This window comes from Orbicella franksi, chromosome 1 (assembly GCF_964199315.1).
Source record: "Orbicella franksi chromosome 1, jaOrbFran1.1, whole genome shotgun sequence".
NCBI lineage: Eukaryota > Metazoa > Cnidaria > Anthozoa > Scleractinia > Merulinidae > Orbicella > Orbicella franksi.
The window spans coordinates 26,967,440-26,980,108 of NC_138145.1; the positions used below are offsets into that span (position 1 = coordinate 26,967,440).

The following is a 12,669-nucleotide window of genomic DNA, read 5'->3' on the forward strand; positions in this document are numbered from 1 at the left end:
TACACAACGATATTGATGGCTGAGAAGCGTTTCAACGAAAAGTATTGAAGGTGAACAGCACTACTTGACCAATATAAACGAGTCTCCTCAAAGACTGATTAAGCTAATTTGCACTTTCATTAGGTGCCATGGAGTCTGCAGCAATATTTGAGCACTTTCCTGGTTTCTTTTGTCACAAATTTACAATTTGCAGAGTATTAAAGCCACCAACTTGGGAACTTTTTGGTCTCTCTTATAGATGCAATTAAGGCAAGAAATAAACAAGCCATTAAGGAGAAGTAATACATTTGAACCCTGACAAATACACTATTGTAGATTGAAAACAGCAGATGATATTTGTTGAACCGACCTGTGTGTAATTCTAAAAGCAACACAGCCACAGTAACGTTTCACTTTTGCAATAAAAAGGGGCAAGTGGCACTACCTGAAAAATAACTGCCGTCCATGGTCACATGACGTGACATAAAATACCACATGGAAACATAGTGTATAACACTAACGATGCTAGAATGCGTTTGTCTTACATGTTGAGTTCTACCATAAGGAAAACTAGTCAACATTTGTGCATGATTCCATATGCAATGTATCCTCCACCTAATATAGAAGCTATGAACGCTAACTAATTTGCGCATGCGTTTAGAGCAAATTAGTTTTGGTCTAAAGAGAATGGTACCACAAGGAGAGCAAGGCGTTACCTGAAACAAATATATAGCTTGTGATGTTCATATCCAACTAACGTGGATGAAACATGTTTTACGTAGAGTACACATGTACCTTTTTCACCTCACCCCCACCACTTCCTTGCTTCTAGACTAATTAATTAATTGAAATTAATTAATAAAACAAACATTAAAGTTAACACCTTAGTGCCATAGAGCCGTAGCGCCTTAATGCCTTAGTGGCAGGCAGCCCCCAAAACCATCCCAATAGTGCACTCTGCACTAAAAGTGATCTTGTGGACCAGGCATCGATTTGGGAAAATCGAATAAGCGTACCCCCTCGAAGAAGCCCACCCTGTCTTCTTCTAAATTTGAAATAAGCAACCTGGGCACTAATTCGAGAATTTATGGTATCTGGTTTAAGGTACATGTATCTGTGATTTAACTCGGACAGCGCAATACAGCCTTTTTGATTGAAGAACCCCTTATTTAAGTTGCATGGTAACCTTAATTTATTTATTGAAATATTGGAATTCTGCAAAAAGCTTTACATTCTTGGTAATTACTATTTTTCCTTTTTTTAATTCTCAGGTGGACAAGGACTGCAAGAAGAATTGCTTTTGCACATGGAGAGGAATTTACCGATTGTAAAGGAATAAACATCCAGCCTGAGAGACTGTCCCAGCTTGTACCTGCAAAGGTAAATGCTTCAATGAAGTGAGCCAGAGAGAGAGAGAGAGAGACCACATTCTTCAAACACTCAATGGTTTAGGTGACCACAGCCTACAGAATGTGTTCCTTAGAGGACTGGTCATCGGAAAACAACCAGAATGCCTAGGAGCTGGTGAAAGCAAGGAAAGGAAAGGAAGCATTCTCTGGCTTATGAATACTATGTACAAGGGTCTGACCTTACCAGAATTCAGGTACATGTACATGTATGTGCCTTTCCAAGTACACCAACAGTCATATCTATAACAAAAGTCTCAATTGCGATTGGTTCTCCAGGCCTATTTGCTGTGTAATTGGAGTTGATCTCATGAAGGTCAAATTAGAACCATTCAATTTGAACTTTACATGTGTAGAAAAATTAAAACCAAATGAATTACTTACCAGCCAATCTCAAACTGTAGTAAAACCAAAACCAAAGCAATCGCTTGATTACTTTTGACACTCAGTTAAAAACAACTTTATAGATCATCATCATCACCATCTTTTCTCTTTGCACCTGTAGGGGCATAAGGCCATCATGCTCTCATCCCAACACTGTCTGTTTTGCGGCACTGTCTTGGTTGCATTTCAGCTCTTCCACCTGTCCATGTTCCTTTCTTTCTCCACAGTCTTTCTCCAAATGGTCTAGGGTCTCCCTCTTTCCCTTTGCCCTTCTGATGTCCATCCCAATGTTGTGAAGCAGTCATTAATACCCTCTCTCCTGAGTACGTGTTGTAACCAGTTCCACTTTCTACGCCTTACATCGCAGCTTACTGGTATGTCATTTGTCTCTGCCATTTCAACCACTCTCTTGTTGGTCATTCTCTCCCTCCATCTACAGTAATCCTCAGTATTCATCTCAGGCATTGGCAATGGAAACTGTTCAGTTTCCTTTTGTCAGCCTTTGTAATCTAACAACAGCAACAACAACCATTTTATTTTGCTTAATACATAGAATATTAGAATCTTCCACATTTCACAGCCATATAGCAGGTCGGTCAAACTCAAGTCTTGAATAGGTGTATCTTGGTTCTTTTTCCTATTCCCCTGGCTGCCCGCATCTTCCAAAGTTTCTGGAATGCACCACATGCCTTCTGCAGTTTGTCGCAATATCTTTACTACCTCTACCTTCTTTGTCTACAGTAATGTTATACAGTAGCTCCAAGGTATACAAACTCCTCTACATATTCCACTTCTTCACCATTCACCACGATATTCTCTCTGTTACTAGCACTCAGTCCTCAGTGTCTTAAATTTTCTCGCATTTAGTTTAAGGTCTGTTCTGCCTGCTTCCTCTCTCAATCTCTCAGTCTTCTCATACAAGTCATTAAACTTGGATGACAGTAGTGCGATGTTGTCTGCAAAATCAAGGTCCTCCAGCACTGCTGTGAAATTCCATTGTATCCCTCTTTTCTTATCCGCTCCTGTCTTTCTCATGATTCAATCCATGGCCAATAAGAGTAAGAATCCTGACATCACACATCCTTGCTGATGCTGCTCTAATTGGGGTCAGCACCTTATCCTGGCAGGGCAGTTTGCATGTCTCTATGACCCGTAGGGCTATGTCAGCTGGAGTCTTGCACTCCTAGTAGGGTCACCCATGCCGAACAGGTTGAAGGTTAGAATGTGATCTCCTGGTTTTCCAGGTTAGGGGTTGGGCATAGGGCTAACGACCCTGCCCCATACAAAAGCTTGTTAGCTCTATAGATGCTATTAGAAAAACAATCGCTTTCTTCTTTTGAAATATCAGTTAGCTGGAAAATTAAAAGAAGTTATTCAGTTGAAGATTTGAGAGATTTCAATTAGTTTAATTGAACATTTGCATGTCTCCTTACTTACGTGTTGGGTCCTGATGGGGTTGCTTGATTCTCTGTTGTCAGTTAAAATATTGGCCATTTCTTGGCTATCAGTTTTACCAGATCTTAGTTACTTTTACCTTACCAAGATTTCTGAGGAGCATTCCAGTGCTTCTGATCTCTTTCAAAACTTCCTGAACATTACAAAGTATATTCCAGTAAGTGCCAAACGATTTGGCAGAACTTTGCAGAAGACCAAAATGCATAATGCATCAATGGTATTACATTCTTAGCGTATGCATAGAACAGGCATTTTCAAAGACTGTTATTGAGTGAGAGGTGTGAATAACTATGGCAATGATGTAGCCTAGTTGGATAAAGGGAGTAAAATAACCCATACCTAACAAAAAGTTTAAGGACATCCATGCATAATTCAACCATCTCAACTAACAGTTCCAGTTCTCAGCTATCAGTTTACCCCATCCAGACCATCTTATTTCTTCCATATCGTTCTTCAACTTACAGGTGTGCAAGGAAGCATTCATTTACTTGTATAGAGTAACAAAGAAGCGAGTGGACAACCTACATGTATGTTCCAAAGCCACACCCACAGACATACACTGTATGTGGGAAGCACAACAACCACACACAAACTAATGGATGGCTTGAAAAAAAAAACAGGTAAAACTGCATAAGACTCAATTGGTGTTTGTAGGCAAATAGATTGACCTATATTGTGTATAGACGGGAGAATTGGAGGGGCTGAAAGTTGTATAACACGGGTTTGGAAGGCATGATTAGTACGGTGCAAAAAAGTCTTAAATGCAAAAAAAATTGTATCACTGATATCAAGTTAAATCCATTCTAGCCAAACACTCACAGTTGATGGGAAAGAATGCCCTGCATTTTTCAGTTGACATTTAAACTTTTGTCAGTTTGATAACCTAGTGCTTTCACTTATTGATGGTTTATTGTAATAATAATGATTACATTATGCAAGGTCAGTGATTTTCTGTTTAAAATGTTCTCATCGTGGCTATAATTATTAGAAAAATAATTGCTGACAAGTTTCTGTTTAGATCAAGGAAATTGCTAAAAGTAGTGTATATTTAGAGAGGAAAGCCATATCAGCCTTAACCGGTTTTCATGTGGATCCTTCAGTGCTTTCTATAAGATTTGTAGTATCATGGCTACATTGATACAGCACTCGCCATACAGGGTCCGAAATTAACTTTTTAAGGCAGGCGCCAACTGGCGACTGAAAGTTTTTTTTCAGTCGCCATATAGAAAAATGTGGTCGCCAGAAAGTGTCAATAAAATTTTTCCTTTGCAGTGAAACAGAAACCAAAATTTTTGGGCGCCATGGGCTTGCCGGCAAAATATTTGCAATTGATGTAATTAGGAATCAAACCAGTGCGCAAATCATCTTTTGACTACTTTGACAGATCTACTTTTCCGCCTTTTGACGCCCAGAGAATATCTAAATCTTCAACTAATTTCTTCATGGATGTTCCATCTCCACCTTGTAATAAATTACGGAAAGATTTCAGAACATCTTTGGACACGAAATTGCCTGAATAAACATTTATGGCAAAAGAACGCACGTGGCCTCTTGCGCCTGCAATACGTATGTTATGGGAAACTGCTGAAAAAACATGGTGGCAAAGCTTCGCACTGATCGTAGCTGTGAAACATTGTGGTAGCTTTATAATGAAGAAAATCAGTTTCATACTTCAAAAGCAGCAGGAAGGTAAAAAGTAAGTGCCCAATTGGCAGGCGGCTTTGAATTTTATTTTAATCGATTTGGCTGAAAATCAAAGTTATTGTATAATTTTCGTGGCATGAAATAGTTAATCGCCCGCTGGCGACCAGTTGTGAAATTCTGGTCACCAGAGCAAAATTTTTAGTCGCATTGGTGACCAGGAAAGCGCAATTTCAGACCCTGCCATAGAGTTATGTGAGAAGCCCAGAACAACTTCACCCTAGAGAGAATTTTTTTAAATAGTGCTGTTTTACCTTTTTTGAGGAAAGTGATGTGTTAGCCACAGGGAAATCATCATTTTGTAATGTCAAGGAGACAGATGAGGCCATGACAGAGTTTATTTTCAGCAGTACTTCTTTTATGTACTTGTGCAGCTCTCCTGTATTGAGCTTCCCTCGTGCTTTGTATTCTTATTCCTAAAGTCTCTCGCATCGAAGGTCATTTAGTTGTGTTATGAACTGTGTTGTTGATCTACTGATCTTCTCTTTACTGGCGCCTACTTTTTGGTATGCATCTCTCAGGTGAGGTTGGTGGTTGGTCATGATCAACCAGTCACTTACATTTCCTGGTAGGCTCTCTTTGTTTTGGTCCTTCCCTCCTGGAAGTATGTCAACTGGCAATTGTGGTTCTCTGCCAAATAGGAGCTAGAAAGGTGTGTATCCTGTTGATGCATAGGGGGTTGCATTATATGCATACAGGAGCTCAAGAAGGTGTTCTGGCCACTTCTTCTCATTGGGTAGCATCCTCAATAGGTCATACATGTACATTGAACAATTAAACTACTCACAAGGGGCATTTTCCATTCGACCTCTTGATCCCATAAATATGACAGAGCTCATGGATGAGGTTACTTTCAAAGTTTCTACCCTGGTCAGAGTGTATTCACTTTAGTGTGCCATATTGCAGGAACCATTCCTTGCCCTGTACCTTTGCTGTGGTGGATTTTCTCTGATCTTTGGTAAGAACTACATGGATGAACTTTGTAAATACATCTGTCATGATGAGTACATTTTTGCAACCATCTGAAGGGGGTTCTAGAATAGTGAAGTCAATGGCAAAGACTTCTAGTAATTGAGCTGCTAGAAAACTTCCAATAGGAGTCCAAATTCATGGGTGTGGCATCTTAGCCAGTGTACAACGTGCATGATGTTTGATCCACGTTTCAACATCAGTAAGCACTTTTGGCCAGTAGAAGGAAGTTCTTATGAGTTGTAGACCTCTTTCACTGCCTTGATGCCTGTTGTCATTGTACATGAAAGCTTTTAAGACCTTTCTTTTTCAGTATGTGCAGAAGAACTAGGTGTTTCACATCACCCATGGAGTAATTGTGGATTCTCACCATAATAAACCGTCTTTCCTTTCGATATGGTACCACTGTTTTGATAAGCTGTAGGTTTCTGTTGACAATTTGCATCCTCTCTCTCTCTTGTGTTCAGTTTCTTGTTTGCTCTCCAATATTTCAGGAACTCTTTATTGATGGGTCATCAGTCAGCATTCCAGTTAACTTCTTCTTTGAGTACTGAGGAAATGATGGGTTTATAGAAACCTCTGGGGTACTTGGACTCTGTTTTTGAGTCTGTTCTGGAAGCCTCTTTTCCACTTGTGGAAGATTCCTTTTGAGTTCATTATCAATAGCCCTTAATGCTACTTTGCACTTGACCTCAACCAAAGGCATACCATCTTGGGTAACCTGTTTCACAGCCGCCTTTCCAGTTTCATTGAACTATAGTTGTCCATGTTTTATTCTGTCGGCCACAGTCTAGGACTGGCATAGGGGCATATAATTCATGTTAGGACTCATTTAGTCGCCTTCCCCTTCACCCCTTTAAAGCTTGGTACGTTGATTTATTTCATTTTAATTTTAATGGAACTTATTTAGTAGTAATAGTACTGAAAAGCCCCCGGGAGGGGGGGGGGGTACTCCCCTATATGGGCTATATAGGTATGTGCTGCAGGATAGGGTATGGTTTTTTGAGGTTCTCGATCCTTAAATAGGGTATCATTTTTTCCCCTGTTGGCATAGTGTCCCGGTGTGATCCTTAGATAGGGTGCCTAAATTGTATCATTATAAATTGTCTCATTTTTCGGGTTTGGGCCTTAAATAGGGTGTCAATTTTCGTTTGATTCATCCTTAAATAGGGTCAGGGTTTAAGACCCTTCGCAGCACACACCTATGGGAGTACCCCCCCCCCCCCCCGGGTGAAAAGCCCCCTTGGGAAGTACTAATAAAATCTGTACTATACTGTACTAACCACAAGCAAACAACAGTAAATAAATGCTAACCGCAAGCAAACAGCAGTAAATAAGTGCTAACCGCAAGCAAACACAGTATATAAATGCTAAATGCAAGCAAACGGCAGTAAATAAACGCAAATCATATATGTGTCTCACCATGAATTATGTCCTGGCATAGGTGATCACTTGGTATTTACCATCATGCTTTTGAATAGCACAGCTCCAAGACCTTGACTTAAATGGGAATTTTTACACTTATATTCATCTAAGGCACTTAAAATGAAGTCAAGAATTGATTACTTTCTTATCACAAAATTATTATCAATATTATTTCAGTAGCTCCTGATCACAGAGTGGTCAGGTTGGGAGTAAAAGTGGCCCAAAATAAGCACAGCCTGAGCCTTTGGAAGTTCAATAACTCTCCGTTGAAAGATCAAGGGTTTATAAGGCTAATTGAAAACAGTTATCCAATTATTATTAGAGTCAAATATGGTGAGGTTGTAGATGAATGCTTAAGTTGGGAATTAATCAAGATGGAATTGAGAGGCATTATTTTTCCATTCACAAAAAATAAAGCTAGGGCCACAAGATTATATATTGAGAATTTAGAAAACCAGTTGGCGGAGCTAGACATCACAATTTTAAACAACACTGGCTCCCAGATGGATTTGGTGTCTAAACAGTCAGAGCTAGATAAATTAAAAAAAGAGGGGGAAGATCTTCTTGACTTGTGTCAGTCAGAGGGGCTTGCTGATGTCTGGAAATGCAAGGACTAGTGCTGTGGTTAGCTTTTGATGGAGTTCATCAAATATTATGTTTTGTTGGTTAATAGAATGGCAAGGTGCTTGTTTGTTTTCAATTCATGCAAACAGGAATTGACAAACTCTTGCAGTGGTCCTGCTATTTTGGTAAATCCTTTGACAAAGCATCTCTAGTAGCCGGCAAATCAAAGGATTGACCTGAGCTCTTTCACATTGTTTGCCACTTTCCACGCTTGTACTGCTGCCTTCTGGTCAGGGTCTGGAGACACACTGTTGGCAGATAGATGGTGTCCACTGTATGCGACTCTCTCTTTCTCTCTTAGGAAGCAGCACTTAAAGGCTTCAACTTCAAACCATATTCTTTGAGGCATGTCAGGACTCTATCCAGTCTTTCTTCCAGATCATCACCATCCTGAATGAAACCAGCCACATACATGTTTGAAAAGTAACTGCTTGAACTGCTCTATCTCTCTTCAGGGGTACAGTTTACACCTGTTAGCTCCACAGGACATTTACCTGTCTTTGGTGGCTCTGTTTTGGATGTACTCAGACATTACTCCACAGAGATCCTTGAAACTTCTACCTTCATAGTTGAATTTTCAATATGATCAACCACATGTAGTACTCCAATTGGAGTTCTTGCTTTTAGCCAAACATCTTCCTCTGAAATTTAGAACTCTCATGTACATCTGCCCAGCTATTGGTTTCATCACTGTATTGATGATAATCAATTTACTAGGCAAAGTTCCACCAGAGCTGTAGCTTGCTGGCCTTTCCTCTCTTGGTCTCTCCTCTTGTTTTGGTTGTGCTTTTGCTGAACTCCTAGGAGAACTTGACTTGTTTCTGTATGTATATTTTTTGCCAATTCTTCCAATTTCTTTGTTGGATCAGCCAGTAGTGCCTCTATTATCTTGATATGCTGTATATAAGCTGCTCTCACTCTTATCAAAAAATGGCCTAAAAATATTTGTTTTTCATCCTTCCAACTATTGAAAAATGTGGCCAGGTTAGGTTTTGGTCTTGTTATGGAAACAACAGACAAAATGCAATTGGATACACAGGCAAATTTCTCAAAAAAGAAAGAAAAGGTGAAAGCAACAAGCACTGGAGGTTGATTGAGACTTGACCTGGGTAGGACTGGCTTCAGAGCAACTTCTAGTGTGAAGGCTTGTGTGCAACTGACTAAAACTAGCTTGCTACTAACAATTTCTTCATGTTCTAACACTATATAATATCCTGTTACTCAAGGCTTAAAGTGTCTATGACAGATAATTTTTTATTTGAATGGAATCTACACAAGATCGTGATATGGAAATCAAAAAATGAAATTGTATATTGTTGTTTTTTCTCCGTGTTTTAGCTATCTGAAATCGGGAAATTTCATTTCTGGTTGAGTCAAAAACTGTGGGGGTTAGGACCTGGGACCAGTCAAGCTGTGATTTAAACAAGAACTCAGGTCAACATATTTTTTGCACCAAACAAATAGAAATGGAAAAAATAAGTTAACTAGAGGAATTAGGTAATCAGGCTTAATTCCAATTGTGATTCAAAGTTGTAAACATTTACGAAAGATACATGTATGTACTTGGCTACTCTCAAAGCACCGAAATATACCTGCATTTCAGGGTTTTGATAAGACGATGCAGTGAGCCAGAAAATTAAACCCAAACAGCTTGTAAGAAATTCTATTTTTCATGGTGTCACTGTTTAGGCATAAGATTGTATACTAGAGTATTTATCATTGTGTTTGTTTCATCAGGATGCTAGAGAGCAGAGTTCATCACTAGAGAGAGAGCATCACAAGACAACATGGACGTGGATTGGAAAGACTACAAAAACTGGCAACAAGCCAGACAGAGAAGAGAATGCCAAACATCTGGTAAGAAATTTTCTCTTTCTTGGTGTCCATAGTTTGGATTGGATTCCGGAATAATTTATCATTTTGCTTGTTTCATCACAGGATACCAGACAGTACGGATCTTCACAAGACAGAGTGCATCACAAGACAGCATAAACCTTGAAGGACTAGACAATTGGCAACAAGCCAGACACAGAAGAGGATGCCAAACAACTAGTAAGAAATTCTATGATCTTTCTTGGTGTCTAAAGCTTAGATTTGATTTTGGGATAACTTACATTGGATCATTTGGTGAGGGAAGATTTCAAGTTGTGGAGTTGCGCATTGAAGTTGTTAGTTGTGAGTGTAAGGTTGGAGTTGTGAGTTGCAAGTTGCATACCGGATTCTGTGCTGACGGACGGGAAGGGAGGGACAGGTAGGGACAGCAGAAGCTTGGCCTAGTCTATAGGTTATGACTGTTGTATACCAGTGCAAGCGTACATTGCTCCACGAAGTTTGGGTTTGAATGTGGTGAAAATTTTTCTGCACATATTGAGCTCTGCCATGCCAACCTAATTCATCAGCCTAGTTTCGAATTGTTTGTACGTGAAAACCTGGTAACTATTTTGGAGCATCGAGACAAGGCTCAGGGGAATAACTCATTGAGATGGCGGACAATGAAAGTTCTTCGTTTGTGAGTATGAAAGTCCCAGAGCTACAGAACTTCCTAAAGGTGAGAGACATTCAGATAGCTGTGGATGGAAAGAAAAGGAAAACGGCTGAACTGCTGGAGCTTTGCAAAAATGCAGTCAAAATGAAGCTGCCAAAAGTTGATAAAGAAACAGAGCTACAGGACGACTTGATCAAATCAAAGATCACCCTGCCGGGAGTTAACGCCTAAGTCGCTAGTGGAAGGAAGGTGCCTACAAAGCCCGGGGGCTACAACTGCAGTCACATCCCCAAGGCGCCAGAACACTCGACTGGCCTGCCCAACCCATAACCAAGCCACGAGCCCCCCGCGCCAAGCCCCCTACAGGCACCCGTCACACTCAAGCCAGATGGTATTGGTGGAAAAAAAAATGCTGAAAAGAGGGGTGGATAGGGAGGTAAAGCCGAGAACCGCTAAACTATAATTCAGTCCACAACGCCACACTAACAGAGTGATGAACACACTGCGAGCACATGGGACGACCACACATGCACTAACCAAAAATACCGCTGGAAAATGTCAGCCCCAGGGCTCTCACGACCGTATGACTGTTGCAAACGCTACAGAACGCACCAAACGCTAAACAAACGTTAACAGATGGCCAAGGCACTAACAAACGCCTACAAAAACGCTTCTGACCAGACTCACTCCTGGTCATAAACTATGGAAAATTACATTGAACTATATCAAACGCTACAGAACGCACCAAACGCTAACCAAACGCTCACTGACGGCCAAGACATTAACAACCGCCTATAAAAATGCTACTGAACAGACTAGCTCCTAGTCGTTAACTATGTTAAATTTCATTTAACTATGTGAAAATCACTTCCCCATCCACTTTCGCTTCAGTTTTGAACCCATAGCTTCACTAATATTCCAGACTTCAGGTTTCTTTTTTATCCCACACAAGGTCTTTGGTGTCAAGATGCTGAGAACTTAATGTATAGGTTCACAGTAGACTGAAACTCCTTGTCAGCTCGCTGGTAAAAGGGGCTCCATTTCTTTCGAAGCTTTTTCTCGTTCAAAAAAGTTGAGGTCTGGTCCCTTTTTGGAATTGCTTTTGCACACGGAAATGGCACAACACGGTTATACCTCATTTTCACCTGTTTTGCTTTCAAAATAAGTGCCTTTGTCGTGTCTTTATTCCCCTGAGCCTCGTCCTGATGCTCTAAAATATTTACCAGGCTTTCACGCACAAACAATTCGAAACTAGGCTATTCATCTTGAAGGAAAAGAAAAAGTTAAATCTCTTAATGAATCATTTGTACAAGCTGAACAGGGGACTCATTAATTTAGGGAGTTGAAGGCTAGTTTCACAAAGTAGATGGCTGACACCAATTCGAGTCTTGAAGGGACATGCCTCTAGGGATTTTGAATTTGGGAGGCTCTGTCAAATGCTGTTTTACTTATTCTTTTGGAGATACTTATGAGAAAGATTTGGAAAAGGTCAAAATGTCGAGAATATTAAGCTACACCACACCCTGACCTCATGCCCCATCTATAGCGTCAGCCTTGACTGTCCTGAGACAAAGACAGTCAAGTTTCAGTCACATTAAAAAAACCCTGTGTTTTCCCTAGGTTACTCTTTGCAACTTACATGCCTTTTAAAATCATGATCAATCATGTCTTCTTACATGTGTTTTATTTCATAAAAAGTAGGCTGCTCAGAAATCGAAGGAGCTGTTTTTTTTAGTTGGCTGCCGGCACTCAATGAGAACCCTGCTGAAGGCGACAAAAAATCTTTTTGTTGGTTTAATAAAAGTCTTCAGTTGGCAGGAAATTGGCCTAGTATTTAAAATACTGTGAATGTAATAGACACAGTAACTCTGCTACTGGACATACCATAGAATTCCGAAAGTAACAGCCCCTGTTACTTTTGGATGTTCAAAAAACGTTTGTGCAGTAACAGTCGTTTCAGGCAAAGCAGACATGTAACTAAGAAATTAAACCTTCCGTTGATGTATGTTTCCAACTACCCTCATAAACTAAGCAGACTGTATAAACAGAAAAAGGCCCCAAACTGATTGGTACCGTAGGGTGAATCGAAAGTATACTTGTCGCATTACATCGCAATACAACTGATAACCCCACAGTATATCATTTGACTCTGCTGCTAGACAAACACAGTTGCTAAATCATAGTTTGAAGAAAAATTAAGTCAAGTTCGAAATAAAATCACAGAGAGTTCTTCAAGTCACG

General features: G+C 40.1%; 1 protein-coding gene across 3 annotated transcripts in view; it reads left to right on the top strand.

Moving 5' to 3' along the window:
* The window catches only part of LOC145500054 (uncharacterized), a 28,700-nt gene that overhangs the window by 11,356 nt on the left and 4,675 nt on the right, over positions 1-12,669 (top strand). The window contains exons 2-5 of one of the 3 annotated variants that reach the window (XM_081479557.1): positions 1,251-1,582; positions 3,689-3,840; positions 9,678-9,800; positions 9,882-9,995. In XM_081479557.1, coding sequence (XP_081335683.1) covers positions 9,731-9,800; positions 9,882-9,995 — 184 coding nt within the window. In that variant the 5' untranslated portion in view covers positions 1,251-1,582; positions 3,689-3,840; positions 9,678-9,730. Of the gene's footprint in view, positions 1-1,250; positions 3,841-9,677; positions 9,801-9,881; positions 9,996-12,669 lie in introns of all 3 variants that reach the window. The other 2 variants (XM_081479561.1, XM_081479566.1) reach the window with 2 other exon arrangements.